The 15,047-nt window shown below is 46.1% G+C and overlaps 1 protein-coding gene across 1 annotated transcript in view; it reads left to right on the top strand.

Moving 5' to 3' along the window:
• LOC115138715 (mitogen-activated protein kinase-binding protein 1-like) overlaps nucleotides 1-13,656 on the top strand; it is a 68,423-nt gene extending 54,767 nt beyond the window's left edge. Inside the window, 10 exon segments of the mRNA XM_065025797.1 lie at nucleotides 704-970; nucleotides 1,232-1,359; nucleotides 6,903-7,087; nucleotides 7,215-7,406; nucleotides 7,716-7,791; nucleotides 7,926-8,290; nucleotides 9,054-9,212; nucleotides 9,215-10,228; nucleotides 10,511-10,596; nucleotides 10,756-13,656. Coding sequence (XP_064881869.1) covers nucleotides 704-970; nucleotides 1,232-1,359; nucleotides 6,903-7,087; nucleotides 7,215-7,406; nucleotides 7,716-7,791; nucleotides 7,926-8,290; nucleotides 9,054-9,212; nucleotides 9,215-10,228; nucleotides 10,511-10,596; nucleotides 10,756-11,052 — 2,769 coding nt within the window. The 3' untranslated portion in view covers nucleotides 11,053-13,656.
• Nucleotides 13,657-15,047: the final 1,391 nt, after the last annotated feature.

Genomic DNA, 15,047 nt, shown 5'->3' with positions numbered 1-15,047 from the left:
GCCCCCAGCCTTTCCTCAGTCATCTCTGCCCCCAGCCTTTCCTCAGTCATCTCTCTCTGACCCCAGCCTTTCCTCAGTCATCTCTGACCCCAGCCTTTCCTCAGTCATCTCTGACCCCAGCCTTTCCTCAGTTATCTCTGCCCCCAAACTTTCCCAGTCATCTCTGCCCCCAGCCTTTCCTCAGTCATCTCTGCCCCCAGCCTTTCCTCAGTCATCTCTGCCCCCAGCCTTTTTCCTCAGTCATCTTTCCTCAGTCATCTCTGCCCCCAGCCTTTTTCCTCAGTCATCTCTGCCCCCAGCCTTTTTCCTCAGTCATCTCTGCTCCCAGCCTTTTTTCCTCAGTCATCTCTTTTCCTCAGTCATCTCTGCCCCCAGCCTTTTCAGTCATCTCTGCCCCCAGCCTCAGTCATCTCTGCCCCCAGCCTTTTTCCTCAGTCATCTCTGCCCCCAGCCTTTTCCTCAGTCATCTCTGCCCCCAGCCTTTTTCCTCAGTCATCTCTGCCCCCAGCCTTTTTCCTCAGTCATCTCTGCTCCCAGCCTTTTTCCTCAGTCATCTCTGCCCCCAGCCTTTCCTCAGTCATCTCTGCCCCCAGCCTTTCCTCAGTCATCTCTGCCCCCAGCCTAATTCAGACACGGTCTGTGAATCTTCCCACTATAAACTGTAGGCTCACAACTCGTGTGTGTCCGTCCGTCCGTCCTGTAGGAGAACTCTTTTGGCAGGCGGTCCTCCCAGGGCAGTCACCACTCTGAGGACAGGGGTCCCCGTCCGCGGCGCCGCTGGTCCAGACGCATGGACCGCATGGATCTGATGGTCAAGTCCATGTTAGACCTCAGACAGCTGGACTCCTTCGCCATGCCCCCCTCCTCCCCCACTAAGACCCAGACCCAGCCTGTTTCTGACTCCTTCAGAGACCCATTCAGAGAGGAAGAGCTGGGCAGTACCATCAGCCTGCAACCCCTCACTGCATGGGTGAGTTAATTTAACAGAGAACAGCCACCTGACCTTACTTTGTCCCTGCTTGATACAGTGCATAGACAATGTATTACTCCATCTATGTTACCTATGGATTTACTACTTCTAAATGTTCAATCATGGGTCACAAAATAGGTTGGATGAAACCATGGTACTCTCATCCATATTTTGTGTATTGAGGATTGTGAGGTCCAATTCAGTTATTTCAGGTGATGTTTTATGATTCATAGTATTTTCTCATGTTTGTCTTTCTTGCAGGGGGAGTCTGAGCAGAGGTCCCAGCAGCGGCCCAAATACATCATGCTCTCTCCACAGACACCTGACACAGAGACAGGCACCGTGCTGTACCCCGACGGCTTTGAGGACAGGGTCAGCTTAGCCGGCAGGTAAATCAATCAAATGAATCAATCAATAAATGAGCCGTCAGGTAAACACAGCTTCTACCTTTTTTCTCCTGGATCTCTACAATCTCTCCATTACACCATTGATGTATATCCCTGCCTTATCATAGTACACATACAATATAGTTGGGGCCTGTAGTTTTCTCTGACATGGTAAGACTCCTGGCCCCTACATATCATATACTGTAGTTTGTATACTAAATGCAGTGCCTTCAGAAAGTATTCATACCTTTGACTTATTCCACATTTTGTTGTGTTACAACCTGAATTCAAAATGTGTTAAATTGATTTCTTGTCTCAGCCATCTACACACAATACCCCATAATGACAAAGTGAAAACATTGTTTTAGCAATTTTTGCAAATTTCTTTCAAATGAAATAAATATCTAATTTATATAAGTATTCATGCCCCTCAGTCAATACTTTGTAGAAGCACCTTTGACAGTGATTCCCGCTGTCTTTCAAGGTAAGTCCCCTGAGAGCTGTCAGTCTTTCTGGGTAAGTCTCTGAGAGCTGTCAGTCTTTCAGGGTAAGTCTCTGAGAGCTGTCAGTCTTTCTGGGTAAGTCTCTGAGAGCTGTCAGTCTTTCTGGGTAAGTCTCTGAGAGCTGTCAGTCTTTCTGGGTAAGTCCCCTGAGAGCTGTCAGTCTTTCTGGGTAAGTCCCCTGAGAGCCGTCAGTCTTTCTGGGTAAGTCCCCTGAGAGCTGCCAGTCTTTCTGGGTAAGTCTCTGAGAGCTGTCAGTCTTTCTGGGTAAGTCTCTGAGAGCTGTCAGTCTTTCTGGGTAAGTCTCTGAGAGCTGTCAGTCTTTCAGGGTAAGTCTCTGAGAGCTGTCAGTCTTTCTGGGTAAGTCTCTGAGAGCTGTCAGTCTTTCTGGGTAAGTCCCCTGAGAGCTGTCAGTCTTTCTGGGTAAGTCCCCTGAGAGCCGTCAGTTTTTCTGGGTAAGTCCCCTGAGAGCTGCCAGTCTTTCTGGGTAAGTCTCTGAGAGCTGCAAGTCTTTCTGGGTAAGTCTCTAAGAGTTTTCCACACCAGGATTTTGAAACATTTGCCCATTTTTATTATTTTCAACATTCTTCAAGTTCTGTCAAATTGGTTGTTGATCGTTACTAGACAACCATTTTCAGGCCGTAGATTTAAGTCAAAACTGTAACTCGGCCACTCAGGAACATTCACTGTCTTCTTGGTAAACAACTCCAACGTAGATTTGGCCTTGTGTTTTAGTTTATTGTCCTGCTGGGAGGTGAATTCATCTCCCAGTGTCTAGTGGAAAGCAGACTGAACCAGGTTTTCCTCTAGGATTTTACCTGTGCTTAGCTCCATTCCATTTCTTTTTTCTCTAAAAACCTCCCCAGTCCTTAACGATTACAAGCACACTCATAACATGATGCAGCCATCACAATGCCTGAAAATGTGGAGATTGGTACTCAGTAATGTGTTGTATTGGATTTGCCTCAAACATTACACTTTGTATTAATCACAAAAAGTGAATTGCTTAGCAAACATTTTTTTTGCAGTATTACTTTAGTGCCTTGTTGCAAGCAGGATGTATGTTTTGGAATATTTTTATTATGTACAGTCTTCCTTCTTTTCACTGTCATTCAGGTTAGTATTGTAGAGTAACTATAATGTTATTGATCCATCCTCATTTTTCTTCTATCACAACCATTAAACTCTGTAACTGTTTTAAAGTCACCATTGGCCTCATGGTGAAACCCCTGAGCGGTTTCCTTCCTCTCCGGCAACTGAGTTAGGAAGGACGCCTGTATCTCTTGTAATGACTGGGTGTATTGATACACCATGCAAAGTGTAATTAATAACGTCACCATGCTCAAATGGATATTCAATGTCGGTTTATTTAATTTTTACACAGCTACCAATAAGTGCCCTTCTTAGCGAGGCATTGGAAAACCTCCCTGGTTTTTGTGGTTGAATCTGTGTTTGAAATTCACTGCTCGAATGTGAAACTTTTCCGATAATTGTATGTGTGGGGTACATAGATGAGGTAGTCATTCAAAAATCATGTTAAACACTATTATTGTGCTCAGAGTGAGTCCATGTAACTTATTATGTGACTTGTTATTTAGATTTGCCATAACAAAGGGGTTGAATACATATTGACTCAAGACATTTCAGATTTTCATTTTTAATTAATTTGTGAACATTTAGAAAGCATCCTTCCACTTTGACATTATGGGGTATTGTGTGTGGGCAAAATCAAATCAAATCAAATCAAATTTTATTTGTCACATACACATGGTTAGCAGATGTTAATGCGAGTGTAGCGAAATGCTTGTGCTTCTAGTTCCGACAATGCAGTGATAACCAACAAGTAATCTAACTAACAATTCTAAAACTACTGTCTTATACACAGTGTAAGGGGATAAAGAATATGTACATAAGGATATATGAGTGAGTGATGGTACAGAGCAGCATACAGTAGATGGTATCGAGTACAGTATATACATATGAGATGAGTATGTAGACAAAGTAAACAAAGTGGCATAGTTAAAGTGGCTAGTGATACATGTATTACATAAGGATGCAGTCGATGATGTAGAGTAGAGTATATACGTATGCATATGAGATGAATAATGTAGGGTAAGTAACATTATATAAGGTAGCATTGTTTAAAGTGGCTAGTGATATATTTACATTTTCCCATCAATTCCCATTATTAAAGTGGCTGGAGTTGGGTCAGTGTCAATGACAGTGTGTTGGCAGCAGCCACTCAATGGTGGCTGTTTAACAGTCTGATAGCCTTGAGATAGAAGCTGTTTTTCAGTCTCTCAGTCCCAGCTTTGATGCACCTGTACTGACCTCGCCTTCTGGATGATAGCGGGGTGAACAGGCAGTGGTTCGGGTGGTTGATGTCCTTGATGATCTTTATGGCCTTCCTGTAACATCGGGTGGTGTAGGTGTCCTGGAGGGCAGGTAGTTTGCCCCCGGTGATGCGTTGTGCAGACCTCACTACCCTCTGGAGAGCCTTACGGTTGAGGCGGAGCAGTTGCCGTACCAGGCGGTGATACAGCCCGCCAGGATGCTCTCGATTGTGCATCTGTAGAAGTTTGTGAGTGCTTTTGGTGACAAGCCGAATTTCTTCAGCCTCCTGAGGTTGAAGAGGCGCTGCTGCGCCTTCTTCACGACGCTGTCAGTGTGAGTGGACCAATTCAGTTTGTCTGTGATGTGTATGCCGAGGAACTTAAAACTTGCTACCCTCTCCACTACTGTTCCATCGATGTGGATAGGGGTGTTCCCTCTGCTGTTTCCTGAAGTCCACAATCATCTCCTTAGTTTTGTTGACGTTGAGTGTGAGGTTATTTTCCTGACACCACACTCCGAGGGCCCTCACCTCCTCCCTGTAGGCCGTCTCGTCGTTGTTGGTAATCAAGCCTACCACTGTTGTGTCGTCCGCAAACTTGATGATTGAGTTGGAGGCGTGCGTGGCCACGCAGTCGTGGGTGAACAGGGAGTACAGGAGAGGGCTCAGAACGCACCCTTGTGGGGCCCCGTGTTGAGGATCAGCGGGGAGGAGATGTTGTTGCCTACCCTCACCACCTGGGGGCGGCCCGTCAGGAAGTCCAGTACCCAGTTGCACAGGGCGGGGTCGAGACCCAGGGTCTCGAGCTTGATGACGAGCTTGGAGGGTACTATGGTGTTGAATGCCGAGCTGTAGTCGATGAACAGCATTCTCACATAGGTATTCCTCTTGTCCAGGTGGGTTAGGGCAGTGTGCAGTGTGGTTGAGATTGCATCGTCTGTGGACCTATTTGGGCGGTAAGCAAATTGGAGTGGGTCTAGGGTGTCAGGTAGGGTGGAGGTGATATGGTTCTTGACTAGTCTCTCAAAGCACTTCATGATGACGGAAGTGAGTGCTACGGGGCGGTAGTCGTTTAGCTCAGTTACCTTAGCTTTCTTGGGAACAGGAACAATGGTGGCCCTCTTGAAGCATGTGGGAACAGCAGACTGGTATAGGGATTGATTGAATATGTCCGTAAACACACCGGCCAGCTGGTCTGCGCATGCTCTGAGGGCGCGGCTGGGGATGCCGTCTGGGCCTGCAGCCTTGCGAGGGTTAACACGTTTAAATGTCTTACTCACCTCGGCTGCAGTGAAGGAGAGACCGCATGTTTTCGTTGCAGGCCGTGTCAGTGGCACTGTATTGTCCTCAAAGCGGGCAAAAAAGTTATTTAGTCTGCCTGGGAGCAAGACATCCTGGTCCGTGACTGGGCTGGGTTTCTTCTTGTAGTCCGTGATTGACTGTAGACCCTGCCACATGCCTCTTGTGTCTGAGCCATTGAATTGAGATTCCACTTTGTCTCTGTACTGACGCTTAGCTTGTTTAATAGCCTTGCGGAGGGAATAGCTGCATTGTTTATATTCGGACATGTTACCAGACACCTTGCCCTGATTAAAAGCAGTGGTTCGCGCTTTCAGTTTCACGCGAATGCTGCCATCAATCCACGGTTTCTGGTTTGGGAATGTTTTTATCGTTGCTATGGGAACGTCCTTCCACTTTGACATTATGGGGTATTGTGTGTGGGCATCCTTCCACTTTGACATTATGGGGTATTGTGTGTGGGCATCCTTCCACTTTGACATTATGGGGTATTGTGTGTGGGCATCCTTCCACTTTGACATTATGGGGTATTGTGTGTGGGCATCCTTCCACTTTGACATTATGGGGTATTGTGTGTGGGCATCCTTCCACTTTGACATTATGGGGTATTGTGTGTGGGCATCCTTCCACTTTGACATTATGGGGTATTGTGTGGGACATCCTTCCACTTTGACATTATGGGGTATTGTGTGTGGGCATCCTTCCACTTTGACATTATGGGGTATTGTGTGTGGGCATCCTTCCACTTTGACATTATGGGGTATTGTGTGTGGGCATCCTTCCACTTTGACATTATGCGGTATTGTGTGTGGGCATCCTTCCACTTTGACATTATGGGGTATTGTGTGTGGGCATCCTTCCACTTTGACATTATGTGGTATTGTGTGTGGGCATCCTTCCACTTTGACATTATGGGGTATTGTGTGTGGGCATCCTTCCACTTTGACATTATGGGGTATTGTGTGTGGGCATCCTTCCACTTTGACATTATGGGGTATTGTGTGTGGGCATCCTTCCACTTTGACATTATGGGGTATTGTGTGTGGGCATCCTTCCACTTTGACATTATGGGGTATTGTGTGTGGGCCAGTGACCAAGTTTAAAAATTCAGTTTTAAATTCAGGCTGTAAAACAACAACATGTGGTCAACTTCAAGGACTGTGAATAGTTTCTGAAGGCACTGTACATACTGTACCATCTAATCCATATATCCAGATACTTAGGGTCTGGAATGTTGTTTTCACTATGTAATGTTTTATCAATTGCTGTTATATTGTGTAGTAACACTTGGTACCCTATTCCCTATGGACCCAGGTCATAAGTAGTGCACTGTATAGGGAATATGGTGGCATTTGGGATGCATCCTAGCACTTTAATAAACTTACACTCTACTATGTGTGTTTCTCTCTCTGTAGTGAGTACCTGGTGAAGGAGCTGCTGCCTGGGCCTGGGGCCAGCAGGAGTGTGAAGGGGTACCAGAACCACAACCAGTGGAGCCAGGGTCACCATGACAAACACAGCCCAGACAGCGCCTGCTCTGTGGACTACTCCAGCAGCAGACTGTCCAGCCCAGACAGTCAGCAGCAGCCACCTGGAGAGGGTGAGCCCCACACAACCACACACACACACACACACACACATAGGGCTCACACACACACACACAGTTTCCCTGTGGAGGTTTTTATGCAATGTACCTCCACTAGTTAATCAAATTGTCTGTGTGTCAGACCCTGAGCCCACGGACCCTCTCAGTGTGGATGGGAACTCCTCTGAATTGGACCTGGAGGAACTGGAGGTGGAAGAGGAGGGGGGCATAGGGAGGAGAGATGCCAAGGGGGTGACGGTAGTACCCCAGACCCCCGACCAGGAGGCCTTCCTCAAACAGCACTTTGGCAACCTGGCTGAGCTTAACAACCCAGGTAAGAACAGAGTCTACATCCCAGTTACCTTCTCCTTGACTGGTATAAGACATGTTGGTGGAAACTCCCACTATCCCCTGCCTCCACCAATCCAATGCTATTGTAAATAGAAGTAGTGAATGCGTGCACATTTCAAGAGAAAATAAATATTATTGAGCTGCACCCAGAGACTATTGTCCACACAGGGAAATTGATTGTGCTGCCAGGAGTACATGAGACATAGTAGTTTACACATAACAAAGACACACACGGTAATAGTTCAACTATTTTCCAGATGTATCAATTGTATTAATCCTCTCTGATTGTCAGTAAGTCCGACGAGAGCTGCCACCCCTGACAATATCAGCATCTCCTCCAAGTTCCTGTCTCAATGCTCTACTGGAAGGTATGCCAGTTAGTTGATCAAAGAAAATCACTTAAACCATACTAATTTATCTCAAACGTGAAATATAATTTTAAATCAACTGAATATTTTGACAAACAGTCCCAGCTGAATGACTCGTAGTTTTTCCTTTTTAGCAGGACCTCCTTTCCATTCCTATCTAAGAGCATTGGTGAGGGGAAGGTAGGCAGCGGTGTGGTGAAGCCCCTGGTCTCTCAGGTGAGGCCTCTCATGGAGCACAACCAGGACAGAGACCAGAGCCAAGCCCATAGCCAGAGGAAGGTCTCAGAAGACTCTCAAAAGGGCCCCACCGGGAGACTAGAAGTAGTGGACACTACGGAGAAGTTTCTTAATCTGCGGGCCTCTCCTCTGAGGAAGAAGCTGTTTAACCCTGCAGTGGACTCCCGTAGGATGGTCAGCCCTGTGACCAAGGCTGCAGCCTCTCACCTCACAACTACAGGCATGAGGAAGTCCCAGTCAGTCCAGAACCTGCACACTGAGGGTGAGACACTAAGGAAGGGATTGTGATAATGTCATGATAATGTATTAATGGACAATGTTATGATTTAAAAAGGTCCTCGTCTTATGTTCTATGTATGGTATAAAACCAGTAGATGGTGATGGCGCTGACGTCATCCACATATTCCTATGGGAAACTCCCGATGGCTCATGAAGCCGGAACTTTTTTACATTTGTAGCGTTCCATGTTGCTTCATGTTGCTCAGCAAAGGATCATGGTCGATGTAGTCGTATTCATCCTGCCTGAACAACAACCTTATGTCTATGGCATGCGAGCGCAAGCCTCCTCGTAGCCTGCCCGGTCCGTGATTGGGTCTGTGTGAGCACGTGGTCCTGTGAGACAAAAAACATGTCAGAACGGATCACTGTTTAATTAAAGATCAACATTTGTAGCAAACTTGAAAATAATTCACTGTGGGGATCGAACTTCATAATAAATACACATTTTTGCCCAAAACGGACGTCTAGGTTGCTTTGTAGTAGCCGACCAGCAGAGCTAATGACTTCACGCTCCAGCCCAGACACTAGGGACCTGTGTAAAACATTGGTCGGCAGCAGGCGGCTTGAGGACCAAAAAAATACTGAAATCACCAGGAATTCAGCTACAAATGAGTTTAATTTCGTAAATCTGTTCCCAAATATTCTCATGACTAAAACCATTTCTGATAAGAGACAGATGTTGTTGCCCTGGCCTGCATAGCCTAATCATTTACCTTTATTCTCTGTCTCTCTCTTGTTACCAGTAGACATGCCTCTAACCCTGTCTCGGCCCCCCAAGGAGGTGGCCCCCCTGCCCCATCACTCTCAGTTCCATCACTCCCAGGCCAGCGAGGGTCAAGTGACACTCCCCACCACCCCCCGCAGCACACTGCCCAGCGTGCCCCCCTTCTGCAGCCCCACCTCCCCCAGCCTCAGGACAACACCAGTACCAGCCACAGCACAGCCACTATGCCCAGGAGTCTAAAGTCCCGCTGCTCCTACATGAGCCCCACCACCAGTTCCATGGCCAAGATGTCCCGCTCCGTGTCCATGGGAGACAACCTAAACGTGACTGAGGAAGAGTCTGGAAGTAGTTCCAACACCTCCAACCCTCCAACGACCAAGAGTCAGAGCTGCTCCTCCCAGAGTCCGAGTACTAAAGCATCTTTCCCAGTGGCCATGGTCTCCTCGGCGTCCTCCTCCCTCTCAGGGATGGGTTTAGCCATGCCCCAAGCTGCTGTTATCCCCAACCTCATAGCTAGCTCTAACCCTAACCCAACCACCAAGAGTCTGCAGGCCAAGCTGACGTGCAGCACCCAGCCCCAGCTCAACCTGGACATCTCCAAGTCCCTCCCAGACAAGCCCTCCCTGGCAGTCTTCACACCCAACGGTACCTCCAAGACCACCACCACTTCCTCCAAGACTGTCAAAGAGGACAACCTCTCCCCCAGATCCCCAGTTAGCTCATTGCCCCAGCAGGGCCAGAATCAACCACCACTGCTCTTCAACAACGTCCAGCTAGTCATTGCACTGTCCCCCTCCCCTGCTGCTCCTTGGGAGACTAGCCCAGTGCTGAGCCCTGAGGCGGAGCAGCTTGGTCTCACCGCGGAGCTGCGTCCTGAGGCCCTTGTTGTAGACAACAGACTGGAACAGCCAAAGACAGAGGAAAGCCAGGGCCTGACCCAGGAGGAGAGCCCCGTGACGGAGCTGTCTCTTCAGGGCAATCCGGTCTACCTGCTGTCACAACGAGGGCCCGGCCAGGACCACACAGGTTTGCTCCAGCGTTCTCCCTCCTTCACCCTGTCATCTCTGCGTCTGGGCCTGACCAGCACCAAGCACTTCTTTACTACTGGTGCACTGTGGCCTGCTGTCTCCACCCCCATGTACTCTTCACCTTCACCCTGTCCATGTCCTCCGTCACTTAACCGGTTTCTCTCGATTGGTGAGGCATGCTCTCATTCTTTCTCTCTCTCTCACTCTACCACTCTCTTAATCTCTTGGTCTCATCTCTCGCTTTTCATTAATAATGGTCCTTGTCCTGCTGTGTTTCCGTCCCTTGTGTAAAAGATCAAACATACCAAATTCTATGGTTACGTATTGTTGACAACATGTTTCTTATATTGGCATATTGCCCTACTGTTGCCCAATAACCTATTGTCTTGTAGTTGTTGGTTTAAGCAGCGCGAGCCTTAGCAATGTACCACAACTCTCTCCTCTTAAATAGACGATTCTCTCAGTATGGAGTCGTGCAAGGTGTTGGCCAGCGAGCTACAGAACTCGTTTAGGAAGGCCTCCCGGTTCTACAGGATGGTGAGTTACTCACTGAAAGGCTACTATTTTATAGACCACTATCTCTGTCTGGGAGATGCAGAGATGAAATGTGCTGTTGATATACAACAATCAATGTACAACAACATCTTAGAACAGTTCCATACACTTCATTTGTGTGGTAATGTCTGTGTCTTGCAGGTGAACAGTGTGCCTGTAGCCTCCAGGCAGGAGCAGCATGAGATGGCCCGGGTCCTGTCTGAGGCCTTTGAGGTTGTGAGGGCCGAGCTGAGCTCCCTGCCCCAGAGCTCACTACCATCTCCCTCTGGAGAACCGGCAGCAGGAGGCTCCCTGTGTACGCTGGGCTGCCGGCCTGTAGGACCAGGCACAGGGGGATCAGGCTCAGGGGAGGAGAGGACTCTGGCTCTGCTGGAGCAGTACTCTGAGCTCCTCCTCAAAGCTGTGGAGAAGAGGCTGGACAACAATCAGGTCTCCTAGAGACATCTCAAGGGAGAGGCATCTTATTTTACCCCACCCTTTAAGACTGAACCAACAAACCTTCTGGCAAATGTAGAATTTTAAGCCATTGTGCAAGGATATCTGCAGAGCTGATTGATCAGGGGACCTACTACAGTACTTGTTATTTAAATCAACTTTTTGAAGATGAACAAATTAAAATATTCATGAGGGACATCTTTTTTACAAGTTCTTTGTTAAAGGACTTCTATCTCTCTCGCGATGGTGAGGCTTGCAGTCAGCACAAAGGCCCACTGTAATGGCCCAACGTATAACACTAACATGCCAACAGCACAGATACTGGTTATGTAGGGAGACCCCTCAGGATGATCGATGCCTCAGCATTCATTCCCAGTGTGGCTAAGCTGCACTACAGACTGTCATTCACCAACCTTCCTCCCTCTGTGTGTCACCTACCAGATAACCGCACTCTCACAACCACTTGTTTTATTCACCCATGTTGCCAAATATTGTGCCCTGCTACTTTGTTTTAAGTAAGTTAGCCTGAGGCTAATACACAAGTAATTAGCGGTTATGCCCTTTGTTACATACTCTAGATCTCCCCTAGATGAAGGAAATATGAATAGTTGCTACATTTGATACGGGCTATCATTTTGGGTAGAAGTAGCAGAACATTTTGGAGAATCGAAGGGTGTTGTTGTTCAATACCTTTCCTGACCCCAGTGATCTAAAACAATACAATTGTGATCGCTACAATTGAAACTTTCTGTGTTGGTGTCCCTGTCCCAACCAGGGCTCTCACCCACCAACCCGTTGGACCAGGTCATAGCCTCCTCAAAACTACAAGTGGAACACAAGACCCTTCCAAGTCTTAGAAGCCAGATTATCAGACATAATGTTTTAGTGGATGAGTTCATACATTGTGTTTTGAGAGGCCCTGTCGGTGTGTGATGTGTGGTTGTATTTATTATGTTGTAAAAGGTCCATGTTACAAAGGGTTTTTCAGCCTCTTGTTGTACAGTTTGTTTTGAGACTGGTGTCAGTATGTTTTGTGCCAGAGCTAGGTCATCAGTGGGGGACCAACATGCAAAAAACAGACCACCTTGAAGATATACAGTATCAACTGAGTCTCCTCGTTCTTCAACTCTACTGGATGATTTTATAAAACGTGTGAATTGTATTCCCAGTAATAATACAAAATGTTTCAAGGAAATGGGTGCCTTAAGTCAAAACCATATTTTTTCATGGTTCTAAATGTGTTAGGCAATACCAAAATAATATTCAATTGTAATCAAAAGGCAACTACTGAAATGTATCTACTGCTGTGGGAATCAAATGACATTGAGGAGAAGTGTTCTCTGGTGACAATGAATAGAGACATCTTAGTGTTGGGTTACTTGAGGATAAGAACATATTTCATTCATAGCTCTTCAGAGCTCTGCTGCACCAAGTCCTCAACATGAATTGGCTTCATGTTTTTATCCTAGTCTCTGGTACATTTCCACCACAGTAACAATATAAAGCACTTTTATTCCTATCAAAATGGTCGTAGGTCAAATTAATGTATTTGTAATAGCTTAGGATACTAAACTGAACCTTCAGGGTCTCTGTGTGTATATAATGGTGGAACGTATGTGAGTCGAGGGCTCAGACTAATTATTATGTTCTGCTTGCTGCTATGGTAATTGTGGCCGCAGACAAGCACAACATTGCCCTCTGCTGTTGGACCTAAATAACTGCCCAGCTGCTATGACAGACAGCCCAATCACTCACCTCCCACCACTCATCTCTGGTCAGGATAATGATATGCTGTGCTATAATACACTAGTGCTCTCAAACAATATTTTAATCACCTGTGTATACAGTACTGGGTATTTTCTCAGTTATTGTTACTTGTTGTTAGGAAACTTTCACATCTTGGTAGAAACGGTCTGATCAGGTACTCAATGTTCTTCTACTCTTTCAAAGTGCCACGCCTGTAACTCCTTTCTACTGTTGATTAAAGCATTGTATGTACAAATGACTAGATGGATGTGCATGGACAGACCGCCGAGATGTTAAATGGCAGTCGAGCCCTGAAAGGACATGGGTTATGGTATAGAATAAGAATGAATTATTCTGCTGTTTATTAGTTATTCAGTATTTCCCCATCTGATTGACAATATTCAGAACTGTAACGTTATCTAGCAGACTGGAGGCTTCGTTAAGACATAGGATTGTATTTCAATGGACAGTAGTACAGATACCTTGTAACTTTCTGCTGCTTGTATGCATGAGTATATATGCATGAAGGTTGGTGAATGGAGGTTGACTGGCTGGCTCGTTCCTTAGTAGGATTGCATGGTTGAACGTACCCTAGGCTTTTTAAAGAGTCAATCCCGCTCTTTTTCACTGACTGGTACCCCTGTAGCTGACCCTAGTTCTAATCTCACCTTTTCTATGTTATGATGATTACTTGTCTTAAACTGCAGATCATGGACCAGCATTTTCCTCTTTTAGGAATGATCACCTTTCAGACATTTTGTGAGCTGTTTTCTGTTTTGCACCAACCTCAGTGTTTTTACTGTATTCCCTCTCTGAACTTCTCTCTCTGCCAGAGAATAAAAACAGATTTATTACACTCAACTTTGTTTTTCAGACTGAGCACTTTATTTACATAGGTAACATCCCAAATAGCACCCTATCGAAGGGAATAAGAGGCCATTTGGGATGTTACCTATCGAAGGGAATAAGAGGCCATTTGGGATGTTACCTATCGAAGGGAATAAGAGGCCATTTGGGAAGTTACCTATCGAAGGGAATAAGAGGCCATTTGGGATGTTACCTATCGAAGGGAATAAGAGGCCATTTGGGATGTTACCTATCGAAGGGAATAAGAGGCCATTTGGGATGTTACCTATCGAAGGGAATAAGAGGCCATTTGGGATGTTACCTATCGAAGGGAATAAGAGGCCATTTGGGATGTTACCTATCGAAGGGAATAAGAGGCCATTTGGGATGTTACCTATCGAAGGGAATAAGAGGCCATTTGGGATGTTACCTATCGAAGGGAATAAGAGGCCATTTGGGATGTTACCTAATCGAAGGGAATAAGAGGCCATTTGGGATGTTACCTATCGAAGGGAATAAGATGCCATTTGAGACACAGCCATACAGACATTTGCTGGTATATTATCAGACTAATTGAATGTGATGTCAAAGCGGCCCCACAGCTCCAGACAGGGACTCCACCAGCTGGAAGTAGCTGTATTTGATGTCATACCTGAAATTCAATAAGGAAGAAAAAAAAGTTACGTGATCCTCCTAACAGACTCAATAAGTTGTAGTAACAGGCAGTATAAGTTGTAGTAACAGGCAGTACAGTACGAATTGTAGGAACAGGCAGTATAAGTTGTAGTAACAGGCAGTACAGTACGAATTGTAGTAACAGGCAGTACTAGTTGTAGTAACAGGCAGTACTAGGTGTAGTAACAGGGAGTACTAGGTGTAGTAACAGGCAGTACTAGTTGTAGTAACCGGCAGTACAGTATGAGTTGTAGTAACTGGCAGTACATTACGAGTTGTAGTAACTGGCAGTACAGTATGAGTTGTAGTAACAGGCAGTACTAGTTGTAGTAACTGGCAGTACATTACGAGTTGTAGTAACTGGCAGTACATTATGAGTTGTAGTAACAGGCAGTACATTACGAGTTGTAGTAACATGCAGTACTAGTTGTAGTAACAGGCAGTACTAGTTGTAGTAACAGGCAGTACTAGTTGTAGTAACAGGCCGTACTAGTTGTAGTAACAGGCCGTACTAGTTGTAGTAACAGGCCGTACTAGTTGTAGTAACAGGCCGTACTAGTTGTAGTAACATGCAGTACTAGTTGTAGTAACATGCAGTACTAGTTGTAGTAACAGGCCGTACTAGTTGTAGTAACAGGCAGTACTAGTTGTAGTAACATGCAGTACTAGTTGTAGTAACATGCAGTACTAGTTGTAGTAACATGCAGTACTAGTTGTAGTAACAGGCAGTA

Source organism: Oncorhynchus nerka, linkage group LG12 (assembly GCF_034236695.1).
Source record: "Oncorhynchus nerka isolate Pitt River linkage group LG12, Oner_Uvic_2.0, whole genome shotgun sequence".
NCBI classification, from domain to species: Eukaryota; Metazoa; Chordata; class Actinopteri; order Salmoniformes; family Salmonidae; genus Oncorhynchus; species Oncorhynchus nerka.
The sequence above is the reverse complement of the archived record's forward strand: the minus strand, read 5'-3'. Positions and strand labels throughout refer to the sequence as shown.